This window comes from Hyla sarda, chromosome 9 (assembly GCF_029499605.1).
Source record: "Hyla sarda isolate aHylSar1 chromosome 9, aHylSar1.hap1, whole genome shotgun sequence".
In the NCBI taxonomy this organism is placed as follows: domain Eukaryota; kingdom Metazoa; phylum Chordata; class Amphibia; order Anura; family Hylidae; genus Hyla; species Hyla sarda.
The window spans coordinates 144,311,741-144,331,619 of NC_079197.1; the positions used below are offsets into that span (position 1 = coordinate 144,311,741).

The 19,879-nt window shown below is 43.4% G+C and overlaps 1 protein-coding gene across 3 annotated transcripts in view; it reads left to right on the forward strand.

Annotated features, from left to right (window-relative positions):
* SPTBN4 (spectrin beta, non-erythrocytic 4) overlaps positions 1–19,879 on the forward strand; it is a 162,528-nt gene that overhangs the window by 77,869 nt on the left and 64,780 nt on the right. For all 3 annotated transcript variants that reach the window (XM_056540128.1, XM_056540129.1, XM_056540130.1), the window contains one exon: positions 8,200–8,346. In XM_056540128.1, coding sequence (XP_056396103.1) covers positions 8,200–8,346 — 147 coding nt within the window. The remainder of the gene's footprint in view (positions 1–8,199; positions 8,347–19,879) is intronic.

The window sequence follows — 19,879 nt, forward strand, 5'->3', positions numbered from 1 at the left end:
AGACAGCCAATGGCTTGGGGATAATAGAACAAAAAGCCATACTTCCCTAGTTCCAGTCCTCAACTAGTTCCTTAAACTCCCGTTCGCCTCTTTCCAGTCACTTGATCTTTTCTCCTCTTCCTAGACAAGTGCTCCATGCAGGACCTTCCCACCCAGCCAATCACTGGCAATGATGGGACACTGCACTGGTCAGTGATTGGCTAAGCCGGCAGGTCCTTCTTCAAGCTCTTGTCTCGGAAACAGCAAGGAGAGAAAAGATCAGGGGACCAGATGGAGGTGATTAGGAGCTGCGAGGAACCAGCAGTGGACCGGGGCTAGGTAAGTATGCCTTTTTGTTTTTTATAACACTGCAAGTTCACCCCCTAGTCATAGGTCACTTCCAGCCATATTTGACATATCCCCACTATCATAGTTGTCTTTAAACATTAGTAGTTCTAGTTCCTCTAGTCCTGCTCCCACCCACTCAGAGAAAACTTGTGAATCCTTGCTTTTCCACTAACTCATAGAGAAAACCTGAGAGTCCTTCCCAAGACTCACCGCTAGCCTTTCATGCATACAGACTTATACAAGAAAAGCTGTCAATCACTGTGTGTGGGCGGGGATGCGGGACTCTCAGGCTTTTTCCATGAGTTAGAAGGAAAGCAGAACTCACAGGTTTTCTCTGAGTGGGTGTGAGAAGCAGGACTCACAGGCTTTCTCTGTGAGTGGGTGGAAGAAATCAGGACTCACAGGCTCTATGAGTGGGAATGGGAAGCAGGACTCACATGCTTTCTCTATGTGTGGGCAGGGGAAGAAGAACTCAGAGACTTTTTCTATGAGTAGGTGGAGAAATCAGGACTCACAGTCTTTCACTATAAGCGAGGGTGGAAATCAGGACTCACAGGCATTCTCCCTGAGCAGGTGGGTGATGCAGGACTCACAGGCTTTCTCAATGAGCGGGTGTGGGATCAGGACTCTCAGGCTTTCTCTATGAGTGGGTGTGGGATCAGGAATCACAGGCTTTCTCAATGAGCTGGTGTGAGATCAGGACTCACAGGTGTTCTTTATAAGTGGGTGGGGGGGATCAGGACTCACAGGCTTTCTCAATGAGCTGGTGTGGGATCAGGACTCACAAGCTTTCTTTACAAGTAGGTGGGGGGGATCAGGACTCACAGGCTTTCTCAATGAGCAGGTGTGGAATCAGAACTCACAAGCTTTCTTTATAAGTGGGTGTGGGATCAGGACTCACAGGCTTTCTCTATGAGCAGGTGTGGGATCAGGACTCTCAGGCTTTCTTTATTAGTGGGTGGGGGATCAGGACTCTCAGGCTTTCTTTATAAGTGGGTGAGGGGATCAGGACTCACAGGCTTTCTTTATAAGTGGGTGGGGGGATCAGGACTCACAGGCTTTCTTTATAAGTGGGTGGGGGGATCAGGACTCACAGGCTTTCTCAATGAGCGGGTGTGGGATCAGGACTCACATGCTTTCTTTATTAGTGGGTGGGGGGGGATCAGAACTCACAGGCTTTCTTTATTAGTGGGTGTAGGATCAGAACTCACAGGCTTTCTTTATTAGTGGGTGGGGGGGGATCAGAACTCACAGGCTTTCTTTATTAGTGGGTGTAGGATCAGAACTCACAGGCTTTCTTTATTAGTGGGTGGGGGGGATCAGAACTCACAGGCTTTCTTTATTAGTGGGTGTAGGATCAGAACTCACAGGCTTTCTTTATTAGTGGGTGGGGGGGATCAGAACTCACAGGCTTTCTTTATTAGTGGGTGTAGGATCAGAACTCACAGGCTTTCTTTATTAGTGGGTGGGGGGGATCAGAACTCACAGGCTTTCTTTATTAGTGGGTGTAGGATCAGAACTCACAGGCTTTCTTTATTAGTGGGTGGGGGATCAGGACTCTCAGGCTTTCTTTATAAGTGACTGGGGGGATCAGGACTCACAGGCTTTCTCAATGAGCGGGTGTGGGATCAGGACTCACAGGCTTTTTCTATAAGTGGGTGGGGGGATAAGAACTCACAGGCTTTCTTTATTAGTGGGTGTAGGATCAGGACTCGCAGGCTTTCTCTATGAGTGGGTGTGGGGGATCAGGACTCACAGGCTTTCTCTATGAGTGGGTGGGGGGATCAGGACTCACAGGCTTTCTTTATTAGTGGGTGTGGGATCAGGACTCACAGGCTTTCTCTATGAGTGGGTGTAGGATCAGGACTCACAGGCTTTCTCAATGAGCGGGTGTGGGATCAGGACTCGCAGGCTTTCTCTATGAGTGGGTGTGGGGGATCAGGACTCACAGGCTTTCTCTATGAGTGGGTGGGGGGATCAGGACTCACAGGCTTTCTTTATTAGTGGGTGTGGGATCAGGACTCACAGCCTTTCTCTATGAGTGGGTGTAGGATCAGGACTCACAGGCTTTCTTTATTAGTGGGTGTGGGAAGCAGAAGTCACAGGCTTTCTTTATTAGTGGGTTTGGGATCAGGACTCACAGGCTTTCTTTATTAGTGGGTGTGGGATCAGGACTCACAGGCTTTCTTTATTAGTGGGTGGGGGATCAGAAGTCACAGGCTTTCTTTATTAGTGGGTGTGGGATCAGGACTCACAGGCTTTCTTTATTAGTGGGTGTGGGATCAGGACTCACAGGCTTTCTTTATTAGTGGGTGTGGGATCAGGACTCACAGGCTTTCTTTATTAGTGGGTGTGGGATCAGGACTCACAGGCTTTCTTTATTAGTGGGTGGGGGAAGCAGAAGTCACAGGCTTTCTGTAGGAGTCCTGGCAGCATTAACACATTATTACATATTACCATACTATATTAAATAGCAGAAAACCATGTATCCATAGCACAGTGCTGTACAGTGACACTATGTTTCTCTCCAGGTGGCCCCATACTTAGTATATTTGTTGCATGTCCACTACTCTTCTTATCCACATAGTTCATGAATAGCTGATGATAGATTCTTTACTTGCCTCCTTCCTGGCACCACATATTACTACCAGCTCTATCTGAAGCCGTTGTAATTCTTATATTTTCAGTCATTTCCAAGACTCCTTATTGCAGCTGACAGGACTTGAGCTCCCTCTGGGTATTCAGCTTCACACAGCGTACTGATCCTTACCTGCCGGGCATTATCCTCTGCTAGTTTGCATTTGAAATGACAATGGGCTTATATTTGGTACAATAAGACTGGGTTTTGTACTTGTGTTTTTTTTTTTTTTTTTTTGCTCTGTAACTAATCTCTGTTCCTTTTCACAATCTTTATTAAACAGATGCTACTTTTTATAATGGAGCAATGTTTGACATGGTGGACAATTCTTTGAATAGATACAGATGAACACAAAAAAAAAACCACAAGAACCTATGGCCCTAGAAATTAGCTCTTCTATCCATTGCATCAAGCTTTTACTTTTGACCACAGCTACTTCTGTCTGAAGATGTTTTGCCAGTATGTTTTGCATACTTAGGTATGGTTTAGGAAACAGCAGACCTTGACACACCATCAACTCAGGTCACAGACAGCCCTACCAGGTACACACCAACAATAATTCCCCTTTGGAACCCTGTCAGGTCTGACAAATAATGCCCCTAAAATAAATTTACTGATTTTTAAAACAGTTTATTACCGAGATATAAGCTACATAACTGAGATGACAGGTTGACTGTATGATAATAGGGGTGTTTTAGTTGTTTAGTCCAACCTCTGTACATATGACCTATGTGTAAGCCCTTCTATGAGCCAAGGTGTATGTTTTTGTATTACTTCTTGTAGGGCCATAAAGTTGTAATGGCCTGTGTTTTCTTATGTTTGTAAATTCTTAAAAAACCTCAATAAAAATAATTAAAACACCTTCTATGAGCCAAGGTAAAGAAAGACTATCAAGTAGCAGTTTTCCTTCTGGTGTACTTGGGAACTCAATGGACAGCCAGTTGTCTAAATATCCACCATATTATGTAACATTTTCCCTGCAAAGGCCTCAGCAATATGGCTGGTTGTATATTACCCCAGCGAAATCTTAGCAGGTGGTCTTGGGAACCAGACTGATAGCTCTCATCCTTCTGTTCATTGGGAGTCTCAGGGACCCTCGGATACCTCCATGCAGCTCTGTTTACTTACTTGGTCCTTTAGAAGCCTTCTTTGCAGACTCCATAGTTTTCATGAAAGTGACTCTACATGCGGCGCTGTTTTCCTATCAAACCATCGGACAACTCAATGGACCCCTATTATAAGCCAATGGTGTTAATTGTTAAGCAGATCTGTTACAGCAGAAGCCACAATACAGATGTGAACATATATCAGAAGACAGATAAAGTGAGCATTTTATGTTTACAGGTGTGCGCATTGCATCTCTAATGTCAAACCATGTAACCTAGCTTTTTCGAATGACAACCACAGGTGTAATGGCAGCTCTAATGGTTGTCAAACCAGTACAGTGAAACCTCTTTGAGCTGACACCCAAAACTTGCACAAAAAGTGGTCTGCTATAGGGGTGGTCCTCTCAAATAAGATATTACACAGAATGTTAGTTAAATTGTCAGATGAAGTCAACAAGCATGTACAGCATACACTTAATAATGAAAGAGGCAAAAAAATCATGGGTTAAATTACTGAACCCCAGCATGGTTCATCCACCCAGCATGACTCCCCTTTCATTCTTTGTCCCCACCATAACTCCCTATATGACTTATAGTCCCCAGGAAGGCTACATGTCCCAATTTCTGGTCCAGCCTGGCTCATTATTTCATAAATCTTCCCCAAAATGTCTCTCTTAACTCATTCCTACTCTACAACATTACTCTCCAGCTAATTCCTAGCACACGGCATGGTTCCACTCTAATTCCTAGTCCCTATCTCATTTCTGGTCCCCAACATGGCTTCCTGGCCAATTCCTTGTCCCTGGCTTCCCATTTTATTCCTTTTCCCCAGCATGGTTTTTAATATCAATCCTTGTCTCCAGCATGGTGCTCCATGTCATTCCTTGTCCCCAGCATGGTGCTCCATCTCATTCCTTGTCCCCAGCATGGTGCTCCATGTCATTCCTTGTCCCCAGCATGGTGCTCCATGTCATTCCTTGTCCCCAGCATGGCTGTCCATCTCATTCCTTGTCCCCAGCATGGTGCTCCATGTCATTCCTTGTCCCCAGCATGGTGCTCCATGTCATTCCTTGTCCCCAGCATGGCTGTCCATCTCATTCCTTGTCCCCAGCATGGTGCTCCATCTCATTCCTTGTCCCCAGCATGGTGCTCCATCTCATTCCTTCTCCCCAGCATGGTGCTCCATCTCATTCCTTGTCCCCAGCATGGCTGTCCATCTCATTCCTTGTCCCCAGCATGGTGCTCCATCTCATTCCTTGTCCCCAGCATGGTGCTCCATCTCATTCCTTCTCCCCAGCATGGTGCTCCATCTCATTCCTTGTCCCCAGCATGGTGCTCCATGTCATTCCTTGTCCCCAGCATGGCTGTCCATCTCATTCCTTGTCCCCAGCATGGTGCTCCATCTCATTCCTTGTCCCCAGCATGACTGTCCATGTCATTCCTTGTCCCCAGTATGGTGCTCCATCTCATTCCTTGTCCCAAGCATGGTGCTCCATCTCATTCCTTGTCCCCAGCATGGTGCTCCATCTCATTCCTTGTCCCCAGCATGGTGCTCCATCTGATTCCTTGTCCCCAGCATGGCTGTCCATGTCATTCCTTGTCCCCAGTATGGTGCTCCATCTCATTCCTTGTCCCCAGCATGGTGCTCCATCTCATTCCTTGTCCCCAGCATGGTGCTCCATCTCATTCCTTGTCCCCAGCATGGCTGTCCATCTCATTCCTTGTCCCCAGCATGGCTGTCCATCTCATTCCTTGTCCCCAGCATGGCTGTCCATCTCATTCCTTGTCCCCAGCATGGCTGTCCATCTCATTCCTTGTCCCCAGCATGGCTGTCCATCTCATTCCTTGTCTCCAGCATGGCTGTCCATGTCATTGCATGTCCCCAGTATGGCTGTCCATCTCATTCCTTGTCTCCAGCATGGTGCTCCATCTCGTTCCTTGTCTCCAACATGGTGCTCCATCTCGTTCCTTGCCCGCAGCATGGCTTCCCATCTTATTCCTTGTCTCCAGCATGGTGCTCCATCTCATTCCTTGGCTCTCAGTCCTGGTCCTCAGCTTGGCTTTCCATCTCAGTCTCCTGGTCTTCAGCTTGGCTTCCGATTCGGGTTTGTCCCTAGCATGGCTTCTCTTCTCATTCCTGGTACACGGCCTTTCCCTCTTACTCCAAGCCCACAGCATGGCTCCCTCACTTATTCATGGCTCCCTCACTTATTTATCCCAAAATGGCAGAAAATCTTTTTGCTGGTCCCATGCATGACTCCCTATCTCATTCCTTTCCCCAGCATAGCTCTCCATCTCATTCCTTGGCCCCCAGCATAGCTTTCCCATCTAATTTCTTGTCCCCAGCATGGCTGTCCATCTCATTCCCGGTCTCCAGCTTGGCTGTCCATCTCATTCCCTGTCTCCAGCTTGGCTCTCAGTTCTGGTCCTCAGCATGGGATCCCATCTCAGTCTCCCGGTCTTCATCTTGGCTTCCGATTCGGTTTTGTCCCAAGCATGGCTTCTCTCTCATTCCTGGTACCTGGCCTGTCTCCCCCTCTTACTTCTAGCCCACAGCATGGCTCCCCCACTTATTTATGGTCCCCAAAATGGCACAAAATCTTTTTGCTGGTCCCATGCATGAATCCCTATCTCATTCCTTGCCCCCAGCATGGACCCTCCTGGAAATGCTTCTCCTCCTGCTTTGTCAGCTCCAATGATGTGGCCCAATGCTAGCAGCATTTTTTTCCTTGATGTTCCTTACAATTTTTCTCCTCCTTTTGGCCCCAGGGTACATCTAAGTCCAATGTGTGGTCAGATAAGGGGTTGGTCTGCTTGTAGAAGGGCAGCTTCCTTAGACTATAATGGGGGGGATCAGTCGAAGAAGCGAAGTGGTCTTCTCAAAGGAGAACCAGTGTATATTGAGAATCAGTGATGGGGGGAATTTTCTTGAATGGATAGATCAGTGTTTCCCAACCAGTGTGACTCCAGCTGTTGCAAAACTACAACTCCCAGCATGCCCGGACAGCCGTTGGCTGTCCGGGCATGCTGGGAGTCGTAGTTTTGCAACAGCTGGAGGCACACTGGTTGGGAAACACTGGGATAGATGAATGAAAGACAAGCGGACATAGTTTCTGAGAGAGCTGGACATAGAGGCATGCAGAATGAGTAGTGGAGATTGAAGCAGTCAGGCACTGGAAGCAGAGGAGAAGGGGTGTGGGGGAGATGACGCATCACATTCCGGATCCTCCCCCTCCATCCATTCACTGCAGTGGGATCATTCCACCATCCCACCTTGACTGTGGATCGAGGGAGACCTACTAGCAATGAGCATGTGTCAGGATAGCAGGGGCCCCGTGCTTCTTGCCTGGTCCAGCTGAAGGGTCTGTGCTGGGGATCGAGCAGCCCACCCCTCATAGGGACAGCAAACCTCACTGCACCAAACAGCATCGCAGGACATTATGCACTGACAGCAGCTTCTGCAGGCACCACAGCACCATCTCATGCAGTCTCCTGTTTATTCCTTTCCACTCGACTGCTCTCTCTCAGCCCTGCTATGAATCCGTCCGACTGGCCTGTCTTCCCCATTCCTATCCTTACCTGTCTCGTCAGACATACCTTCACTCATCTGTCTCTCATGCATACCTGATCCTATCTCTGTCCCTCACCTGTCTATAAGGTGGTCAGTCACCTCTGGTCTCCTGCTCTCTCCTTCTCCTAGCCCTCTCTCTTGACTGTCTCTTCTGTTTTACACCTGTCCTTAACCTGTCTTTTTTTTAATATATATCTTTTTACTTCTGTATGTGACTGCAGTCTCACCTGTCTGACACATCTGTCTCTTTTGTTTACATTGTCCCCTCTTTCCATTTCTCTCTTCTATATTTCTCACCTGTCTCTTATCCCCATAGACTGGTTGATGTCTCTTTACATTGACGTTCTCCCATTCTTTGGCAGTCATCTTATCATCTGTCCAGTAGATCCATTATATTACTCTGTTATACATAATGAAATGACAACCGGGAATTTTTGGGGCGCTCTCTTGTCTCTATACCTGAACTAACCCTATAAAGAAGAAGGGAAGTCTGCAGGTCCTTACCATTAACCAAACATGGAATCCTCCGCTTTCACCCACCTTTCTGTGTCCCGCAGCTGGATGCTTGGATCAGCGAAAAAACACTGATGGCTCGTGATAACTCGCGGGACGTGACTCAGAAACTCCACAAAAAATGGCTCAAGCACCAGGCGTTTATGGCTGAATTGTCTCAGAATAAAGGCTGGCTGGACAAGATCGAAAAGGTAAGGTGATGGCCCTTTAGTGCTCTAGAAGAACTATGATGGCCCTTCGGAGATGTCCCGAGGTGGCACCTCTTATCTGTAGTCATACATGTATGCTTCCTGTACCTTCTCCAGTACTTTTTTATTCCCCAGTTTGATTTTGCTTTGATCTTTATATTCAGAATAATCTCAATACCTTGGAGAGCGGTAATGCTCTTGGCATGTTGTAGGAAAAATGGCTTTTCTGAATCCACATAAAAGCCGGAGTAAAAGGTGTCACATGCCGTGCGTGTTTCCTCATCGTACATGCACAACATAGGCAGCTGGCAGGCATGTGCCCCTGATGCGGCATGCCAAGGAAAGGCGGCAACAAGAACAACACTTTGCCATGGCCAATGCTGGGGGGAGCAAACTTAAAGGGGTACTTCGGTGGAAAATTTTTTTTTTAATCAACTGGTACCAGAAAATTAAACAGATTTGTAAATTACTTCCATTAAAAAATCTTAATCCTTCCAGTACTTATTAGCGGCTGTATATAACAGAGAACGTTCTTTTGTTTTTGGATTTATTTTATTTTTTTCTGTCCACGGTGCTCTCTGCTGACACCTCTGTCTGTATCAGGAACTGTCCAGAGCAGCATAGGTTTGCTATGGGGATTTGACAATTCCTGATACGGAAAGAGGTGTCAGCAGAGAGCACTGTGGACAGAAAAAAAAAGAAATCCAAAAAGAAAAGAACTTTCTCTGTAGTATTCAGCAGCTAATAAATACTGGAAGGATAAAGATTTCATTTACAAATCTGTTTAACTTTCTGGCACCAGTTGATTAAAAAAAAAAATGTTCACCACCGAAGTACCCCTTTAACTTTTGTCCCAAGTGAAGAAAAGGCCAGTTATATCTTTGGGAGGCACAATTCCAATTCGGTATTCTTGGCACTAGTTGTGTTCATAAACCAAGGGCGGGCAAAACTGTTGTAGAATCTTGGACCCAGCGCAGTTTATTTCTGGTAGTCAGGGAATAAAACTTCCTTAGGTCGTGAATAGAAAACAACCCAAAAAGTTAGCTCCCAAACACAATTTGTAAGGTTGATTGACCACTTGGCTACTAGGATATGTGTCGCTCTGCCATACAAGAGCCCTATAGGGTTTAGACTAGAAGACTGGACAGCGTGGGCCTATGCTAAGATGTTATATGAGGGCTGTCCTTGAGTGTTTTATATCGAGAAGAGACAAGAGACAATCCACAATTGCCTCCAAACCAATTCCGCTTTTTTAGATTTGTCGCAAAGATGTCTCTGGTCCCTTCTGAATCTTTCTTCCCAGTATATGATGCACGTATGTGACGGCCATGTATAAGAACGATGTCCTCATGATTCCTATGTGCCGCTGAATATTTACGGATACGTAGCAGAATATAATCTTATGTAAACTAAGATAATGGAGGCAGCATCCTATAAAGGTCACAGTCTATTAATAACCTCAATACATTTTCTGGGTTCTAATGTTGTGTTATTTTTGGTTTCTTATGCAGCGCTCAGTAACCAGACACCCACTTCCTGTATAAATGATGCCAAATCCCAATGCTCGGGTTTGGTACATTTTCGGGAGTTATTTGTAGAGTCTCTTAGTTCTGGATTTGGAAGCTCAAATTATAGATCCCAAGGATCAACGACCCAAGTGAGGGGTGGACTAAACACACCTTTAATATATACTGCAACTCAGTCCATCTGGACTGACTAAAAAAGACCTTTTTATCCCTCATTAAAGAGATTTAATACTTAACTTTTATTAATTAGAGAATTATAATATAATAGATGAGCCCAGCATCACAAACACACTATCTAGTCCGTGTATTGTTGTCCATTTGGACGAACATTTAGATTTTAGTGTGTGCTGATTAACAGTGCTGATGCTGATGTTAAAATTCCTCATAATGCCCCTCTAACATGTTTCGTCACAGATGTGACGTCTTCAGAGGTTAAGGGGCAATGACCTTTTTTTTATTAAAATTTTTATTTTATTTTTAAACCGTGTTCCTTCAGGAATAAAATTATATTGATCAAAAATCTGCTTTTCCTTAACAAAGGTAGATTCAGTATAATATTCCGTTTTTTTCTTTGGTTATTCCAAAGTTTTATTTATATTGAAATTCTCCAATTCTACATATCTACAAGGGAATCTTTTGGGAAACTCACATAATGATACCTATGCACTAGACATGTGCAGAACCAAAAATTTTGTTTTTTCGTTTTGTTCGTTTTCGTTTTTAAAAAATATTCGGTGCTGTGAATATTCGGAATTCTGTGCAGTCGTCATATTGTTTTTTTCGGATGCATCTGCAAATTTTTTTTTTCGTTTTCGGATGCATTCGTCAATAACATCGAATGCATTCGTTAATTCGGATCTTTCGTTATATCTGTAAGATTCGTTAAATTTAGCATTTGTTACTAAACGAAATGCACATTAGTTTCACTTGCTGATTCTCTTTTGTAATAAATAGCAGGTGTTACCTTAGGATTCTTGTTGTTATCACCTTTTTTTGCAGTTTTCTCTGTGTAGGAAGGCAAGTTTTCCTCAGGTAAACCCAATGAAAAAAATCTAATTCATTCCTTACATTCGGTTTACTGATAACGAATGCATTCGTTATTCGTTAACATGCATTATTCGTTATGCGTTACTTAACGAATGCATTCGTTAACAGTATATTCGTATTCGTATTCTTTTTCGGAAATATTTGATTTTTTTTTCGTGCATTCGGATTGTAACGACCACCCGAAAACGGGAAAATTCGTTAAGTTTAGTATTCGTTCCGAAACGAATTGCACATGTCTACTATGCACTAATACCCATATGCTATTTAAATATAATATACCTTAAAGGGGTATTCCAGGAAAAACTTTTTTTTTATATATCAACTGGCTCCAGAAAGTTAAACAGATTTGTAAATTACTTCTATTAAAAAAATGTTAATCCTTTCAGCACTTATGAGCTGCTGAAGTTGAGTTGTTCTTTTCTGTCTAAGTCCTCTCTGATGACACGTGTCTCGGGAACTGTCCAGAGCAGAAGCAAATCCCCATAGCAAACCTCTTCTACTCCATGCAGTTCCCGAGACAAGCAGAGATGTCAGCAGAGAGCACTGTTGCCAGACAGAAAGGAACAACTCAACTTCAGCAGCTGATAATTATAGGAAGGATTAAGATTTTTTTAATCGAAGTAATTTACAAATCTGTTTAACTTTCTGGAGCCAGTTGATATAAAAAAAAAAGTTTTATCCTGGAATACCCCTTTAATATCAAAAGAATATATTTATTGGATGACTCTTAAATAAGGATGAGAATAAATACGTGGATAAATTCCTCTCAAGAAGGCGCTGGTACCCAGGGATGGAGATAAGCTTCTTTATTGGCAACGCGTTTCGATCCCGATTTCGATCCAAGTCATCATGGATCGCCTGCAGCCTCACATTTTGTGAGGCTGCAGGCGATCCATGATGACTAGGATCGAAATCGGGATCGAAACGCGTTGCCAATAAAGAAGCTTATCTCCATCCCTGGGTACCAGCGCCTTCTTGAGAGGAATTTATCCACGTATTTATTCTCATTGCTATTTACCGGACTGACGGACGTCACACCGGGTTGTTCCTCGTGGCAGCGGTTTCCCTTGATTTCTACGCTACTATAGGTGTTGTGCTCTAAGCACAACACCTAGGGGTAAGAACCCATCTTTACGCTACACCTTTATCATTATCAAACGGTCCTCACTAGGGGCGCACCTCTTGTTGTTTTTTCTCGTTTTTATATTAGTCTTAAATAAAGGATGGAATAGCGTCTATAATTTTTAGCGCACTTGTAGGAGGTGACACATTCTGATGAATATGTTCTCTATTCACGGATTGGTCTTCAATTCGAAAATAGAAGGGAGGGAAAGAGAGAAAAAGAGAGAAAGGAATAAAAGAAAAATGGTGTGAAAAAGTGCCGTTCTTGATTACAAAATTAGGGCTCAGCTCTTCTGAAAAACTTATTTATCAACAACTAAAGAATTTTGCTTCAATGTCATGGCTGGTAGCTAAAAAAAAAATCATAAAAAGGCTGAAAAGGTGACGCCCTCATTCAGGCCCAATGGGCTTCTAGATTTTAATAAAAAAAATCCAAAAAGCTTCTTCCTTTAGAAGTTTACGATTTAGGTTTCCACGTCTTGGACCCAAATTGCATTTCTGAATGCCCCAAAACTTGAGCAACATAACATTTCCACTGTAGACTTCTCCAACGTGTCTCGATATAGGAGTATCCATATGGGTATTAATTGTACTGATATGTTTAGATATCCCTCGCCGAACCGTCTTGCCCACGTATGACTTTGGACATGGGCATTGGGCGGCATAGATTACTCCTGTTGTCTGACAGTTATAAACTTAATGTTATATTTCTTATTGCCCACCGGGTTAGTAAATTCCTTCTTTTTTGGCATGAACTTGCAAAAAGTACAACCCCCACAGGGGTGTGATCTAGTTGTAGGTGATTTCAACCACATCTGTATATTAATTTCTGAGAAAAAGCTGTGAACCAGGGATTCTTTCATATTTTGTTAGATGTTATAGCTGGTTTTTAGGTACAACTTCTTTAAGGTCCGTGTCACTTGTCAAAAGTGGCCAATATTTGTCCAAGATGTTTATTACCGTATTTTTCGCCCTATAGGACGCACCGGCATATAAGACGCACTCAATTTTAAAGGTGCAAAATCTAGAAAAAAAGATTCTGAACCCAACAGTGATCTTCAACCTGCGGACCTCAAGATGTTGCAAAACTACAACTCCCAGCATGCCCGGACAGCCGTTGGCTGTCCGGGCATGCTGGGAGTTGTAGTTTTGCAACATCTGGAGGTCTGCAGGTTGAAGACCACTGGTATAGGAGGTAATACTCACGTGTCCCCGCCGCTCCGGACCCGTCACCGATTCCCTGGATGTCGCCTTCCATCACTGTCACCACGTCCCAGGGGTGTCCTCGTCACTCCGGAATGTCTCTGCTGCCGGGTATCGTTGCTGTCCGTCGCCGCCATCACGTCACTACGCACGCCGCTATGCACGCCGCTCCTATTCAATGACAGGGCTGCGCGCGCGACGACGTGATGATGACGAAGGAGAGCGCCTGCCATGCAGGGGATCCCGGCACGTAGCAGACACCGAGGAGGCAGGTAAGGTCCCTCCCGGTGTCCTGTAAGCTGTTCGGGACGCCACGATTTCACCGCAGTGGTCCCAAACAGCCCGACTGAGCAGCCGGGTTAGTGTCACTTTCGCTTCAGACGCGGCAGTCAGCTTTGATCGCTGCATCTGAAGGGTTAATACAGGGCATCACCGCGATAGGTGATGTCCCGTATTAGCCGCGGGTCCCGGCCGTTGATGGCCGCAGGGACCGCCGTGATAGGACAGGGTTTTAATGTGTATTTGCCGTATAAGACACACCAAATTAAACCCCAGTGAACCGGGGATTCTTTCATATTTTGTCCTCGGCGATATGTTATAGCTGTTTTTTTAGGTAGAACTTCTTCAAGGTCCGTGGGGGAGATTTATCAATATCTGTTTGGAGGAAAAGTTGCTCAGTTGCCCATAGCAACCAATCAGATCGCTGCTTTCATTTTAGAAAAGGCCTTGTGCAAAATGAAAGAAGCGATCTGATTGGTTGCTATGGGCAACTCAGCAACTTTTCCTCTGGACTGATTTTGATAAATCTCCCCCCCGTGTCACTTGTCAAAAGTGGCCAATATTTGTCCAAGATCTTTATTACTTGTTTGTTATTGGAATTATACTTTCCAATGCAACGTATGATTTTTTTGTGACTCTTTGGTAGATCTAGGTCGATTTGACAATAATTGGCTACGTGGTGTCGCTTTTGCTCTTGCCTAGGCTCTATGGAGCCACTTTTTGGGGTAACCACGACTCAGGAATCTCATGTATAGCTCCTTGCATAGGTCATTGCCCCTTAACTTCTGAAGACGTCACCTCTGAAGACGTCACCTCTGTGGCGAAACATGTTAGAGGGGGCATTGTGAGGAATTTTTACATCAGCATAACTGCAGGTGTGCTGGATATAAAATCTAAATATTCGTCCAAATGGACAACAATACACAGTCTAGATAGTGTGTTTGTGATGCTGGGCTTTTAATTCACCTCATCTATTATATTATAATTCTCTAGTTAGTAAAAGTTCAGTATTAAATATCTTTAGTGAGGGATAAAAAATTGACTTTTTTCCTCAGTCCAGATGGACTGAGTTGCAGTATATCTTAGTTCTGGATTTAACCCTTCAATAGCAATATGCTTCTTTTTGTATGAATATATATATGTATGGATTCAGCCCAATGCCAGCTGTGCGGTGCCAAGGCCGATTATAGCACTGCATACCCCTCTGGCAGGATGTCCTGGAAGACGCAACTCACACACAGTAAACAGGGCACTTGCTTTGGACGTAGCAGGCGTAAGGATTTTCTATTTTTTGCTGAAGCTGTCGGTATTGTTGGATCCGTAGGATGAAGACATGCCAAGATTCCTCTAAACATTTTATTCCAGGGATTAGCATATTGCTGCAGTGTGAGTGTAAGCCAGTTTATTCCTCCATTGCAATTCAATATTGGTCTCTGTTCCACGACGGCTGCCATTATTTATATTTGTGCGTCTTGTCCTCATCAGAGGTCGGCAACAACGCACTGTGTCTGTGAACTGTATCCAAGAGCTTGCAATCTAGTGTCAGACCTCTGACTGTTAACTGTGTCTTCTTGCATAGTAATAAGAATTACCATTTATTAAAGGGGTGTCCTACATTAGCAAAAAGCGCCAGTTTATGTCTTCAAAAACAGCGCCACTTATTCCATAGGCTGTGACTGGTATTGAAACTCAGCCCCATGCAAGGAATTGCAGGTTACAGCCCAAAACAAGGGTGGCGCTGTAAATCAAAACCTTTTTTTTCTTATGTAGACAAAGTAGTGCTTCAGCTCACCTCCCATGCCGGAACCCTGCGCACGTGACGGTGCGAACCAACACCAAAGAAGCAGTAAATGAAATAGAAGTCCAGCGCCGATTCTTGCGCAAATAAAAGCTAATTCTTTATTCCACCACGACAGAACAGGATAAGTGACGCGTTTCAGCCAGCTGAAACGCGTCACTTATCCTGTTCTGTTGTGGTGGAATAAAGATTTAGCTTTTATTTGCGCAAGAATCGGCGCTGGACTTCTATTTCATTGACTTTTTTTTTCCATATTCCTAAAAAGCTTTTGCCAATTTGTTTTAAAACCATTTTCTGTTTTTTGGAACCTTTTTGTTGCATGTAGATCACATGATCCAACTAGAGTAGTAGGAGGACACCAAGATTAGTTAACGTCGGTGACTTCTGGCAAACAAGCCAAGTAAATGTGTTATATGCCGCTAGATTTCAATGCGCCCAAAAGGGCACAATTACTGACTGCATGCCGTGCCCGCTGCAGCCAACCTCCATTGACTTTTGGTCAGATGTAGATGGGTTTACACAAAACTTACTTGGTAAATACATAATTTGCATTTTGCTGCCAGTTCGGCCCCAAAATTGGCAAAAACTGATGCACGTATGGCACATTTCTACGCATCGGAGGTGACTCATCATGACCCCTCGGCTACATTCAAAAAGGAAAATTTTAATGAGAAGAATTTTAGAATTTAAGGATATGATTATGGTACCTGTATGTATTCTGATTCACAATCCCCCTATCATACCCCCAGAATTGCAAGTAAAAATAGATCAATGCAGGTCATGCACAAGAATAGCCTCTATGTAAAGACTACACTTTTGGAGCATTTTAAACCCCCCAATGAAAGGGGAAATAGCCCCGCCAGAGTAGATCTTAAATTCATCTCCCTGCCACATTACCCAACAGATGTCTGTATTGAAAATTCTTCTAAATAATCTGTAATCTGTGGGGAAACTGATTTGTGCCTTTACAGGAAAAATGGGGCATTACATGGGGCCAAATGAAATCAATATTGTATATTTATAAGGATTCAGGGGAACGGGAAGTATAGTGGGAGAAAAAATACTGCTTGCACCCTTTTTCTCCCGCTATTCCTGTAAAGTAGCAATAGGGACCTGTTGTTGCCCCTCGTGCGACATCACAAGAACGGCTGTTAAAGGCACAAAAAAAAAAAGACTTTAAAGGGGTACTCCGGTGGAAAACTTTTTTTTTTTTTTAAATCATAAATCAACTGGTGCCAGGAAGTTAAACAGATTTGTAAATTACTTCTATTAAAAAATCTTAATCCTTCCAGTACTTATTAGCTGCTGAATACTACAGGGGAAATTATTTTCTTTTTGGAACACAGAATTCTCTGCTGACATCATGACCACAGTGCTCTCTGCTGACATCTCTGTCCATTTTAAGAACTGTCCAGAGTAGGAGAAAATCCCCATAGAAAACATATGCTGCTCTGGACAGTTCCTAAAATGGACAGAGATGTCAGCAGAGAGCACTGTGCTCGTGATGTTAGCAGAGAGCTCTGTGTTCCAAAAAGAAAATAATTTCCTCTGTAGTATTCAGCAGCTAATAAGTACTGGAAGGATTAAGATTTTTTAATAGAAGTCATTTACAAATCTGTTTAACTTTGGCACCAGTTCTTGACCGTTCTTGACGGGGTGTAACAGCAATGTAAAAGGGGCCTAATAGGGGTTATACTGCAATCAAAGGTTAAAAAAAATTAAAAAAATACAAGAAACCTTTACATGGGAGTACCATAATACACAAAATAAAATTTTTATTATTGAGACCTATGATAAAATTATACAAATAAATTAAAAGGGCTCCCAGAGTGACTGAAAGAGGGGCTCGTATGGTATCCCCGGGCAATACCACCTCATACAGGTATCAATGTATAATACGTACTGCGTGGTATTTACGGTAGTCCGGCTGGTTAGGCTTCTCCAGGGATATGACCCGGTCAGATATATTGAGCTATTCACGCACAGTTATAGGATCAGTCAGGCGGCAATACCACTTTGTTATATTTATTGCTCAATTCTGTCATGTAAAATGGGACTAACTTGACCCAGATACCGTGACTTCAGACGTGTTTCACCCGTGTGACATATCATAGCCTCCTAGGCATCTCTCGGAGCTGCTTATCTCAGCTTTTACCAGCCAGACACCAATTTGCATTCAATCCGATTATTTTGTCCCCATTCCTCTGAAGAAAAATAACAAGATCAAAAATGGGTGGAATGGAGGGAAATAACAGCTTGAGATCCTTGAGCTGCATACATCGAGTCGGAGTGACTAGTGGTGTGTGGGCAGGACAGAATATGACGTAACTTACCTCACGGCTATCTGACTAAAATAATATTATAACTAAAGGATCTGACATTACCTTCCATGGCTTCATCTAAAGAGAAAGAACGCACCTGACTTTTTGGTTATCGGAGCCCATACTAAGGATTAAAGGGGTACTCCGGTGGAAAACATTTTTTTTAAAAAAACAACTGGTTCCAGAAAGTTAAACAGATTTGTAAATGACTTCTATTAAAAAATCTTTACCCTTCCAGTACTTTTTAGCAGCTGTATGCTACAGAGGGAATTCTTTTCTTTTTGAATTTCTTTTTTGTCTTGTCCACAGTGCACTCTGCTGACACCTCTGTCCAAGTCAGGAACTGTCCAGAGCAAGAGAAAATCCGTAGCAAACCTATGCTGCTCTGGACAGTTCCTGACATGAAAAGAGCTGTCAGCAGAGAGCACTGTGGACAAGACAAAAAAGAAATTCAAAAAGAAAAGAATTTCCTCTGTAGCATACAGCCGCTAAAAAGTACTGGAAAGGTAACGATTTTTTAATAGAAGTCATATACAAATCTGTTTAACTTTCTGGCACCAGTTGATTAAAAAAAATGTTTTCCACCAGAGTACCCCTTTAAGGCGATGTTCACACGGTGGAATGTCCGCCTGGAAATATCCAAATGGACATTCTGTGAACAGCGGGTGACAGCAGAACATACCAGTGCTAGGACCGCTTGGAAAAGCACCTTCTCCGTAGACTGCAATGCATTTCCACGCGGATTCCATCGAAAGAATGTCACTTCTTTTTCTGTAGGCCAGAATCGGAATTTCCGCAGCAGATGTTCCTGCCGCGGAAATTGCGCCATGTGCACGGTGCATCATAATCCTGTTGAAAACAGTTAAAAAGAATTCCGTTAAGGCCCCCCCCCCCCCCCCTTCAGACACAAGTTTTGTTCCGCCCAAAAAGACCAGCCCCCCACTGTTTTGCCCCCCCCCCCACACACACTTTTGTTTCCAGAATAATGTATATTCGTATTAGTGTTTTTTTAGGGCGTTTTTTCTCATTACATGTAACAAAACCAGAAAAAACACCCATCTACACGAACACTTGCCTTTTTCTGCCATTTTTTTTTCTTTCTCTCAACCAGTTGTGGTCTATGGAAGGAAAAATGCCACAAAATTTGAAAAAAACAAAAAATAAAACACCAGAACCAGAGCATGCTTTGGGTCAAGGAGAACCTACTATGCTCTAAACCAGTGTTTTCCAACCAATGTGCTTCCAGCTGTTGCAAAACTACAACTCCCTGCATGCCCAGACAGCCTTTGGCTGTCCGGGCATGCTGGGAGTTGTACTTTTGCAACAGCTGGAGGCACATGGGTTGCAGAACACTACCTGACCCCGTTGGGCTTGTTCAATATCTCCATCAGTTAGCCGGAGTGGAGGCCTTTAGAGGCCCCGGTATATCATGCATTTTAAAGGGGTTATCCAGGAATAAACTTTTTTTTTTTATATATCAACTGGCTCCAGAATGTTAAACAGATTTGTAAATTACTTCTATTAAAAAATCTTAATCCTTTCAGTACTTATGAGCTTCTGATTTCTTATTGAGTTGTTCTTTTCTGTCTAAGTGCTCTCTGACGACACGTGTCTCGGGAACCGCCCAGTTTAGAAGCAAATCCCCATAGCAAACCTCTTCTAAACTGGGCGGTTCCCGAGACAGGTGTCATCAGAGAGCACTTAGACAGAAAAGAACAACTCAACTTCAGAAGCTCATAAGTACTGAAAGGATTAAGATTTTTTTTAATAGAAGTAATTTACAAATCTGTTTAACCAGTTGAGATATATATATATATATATATATATATATATACATATATATATATAAGAAAAAGTTTTTTTCCTGGATAACCCCTTTAATGGCAGCTCATTGATTTTACTAGTCACATGTATATCTTCTTTTCCCAGATTATAGATGACCCCAGTAGTGACAACACGATAAGGTTATTTCTGGGGTCAACTTATAAAACACTAATGAACATAGGTGAACAACCCCGTAACGCTCAGCTCATGAATGGCCACCAATGTTTGTGACATCTCTATATGACATATCTCGAAATAAATTGCGATAAAATTCTACTTCATCGTAATAATTCTATTTGGACAGATGTAAAAACATCTTAGTTTGGCTTTCATCATATGTATAGAGCTTTAGGGATGTCATAAAATTCATGGTGGAGCTAGGATTTATGGCCCTTTTACTGATGCTAAAATAGGGT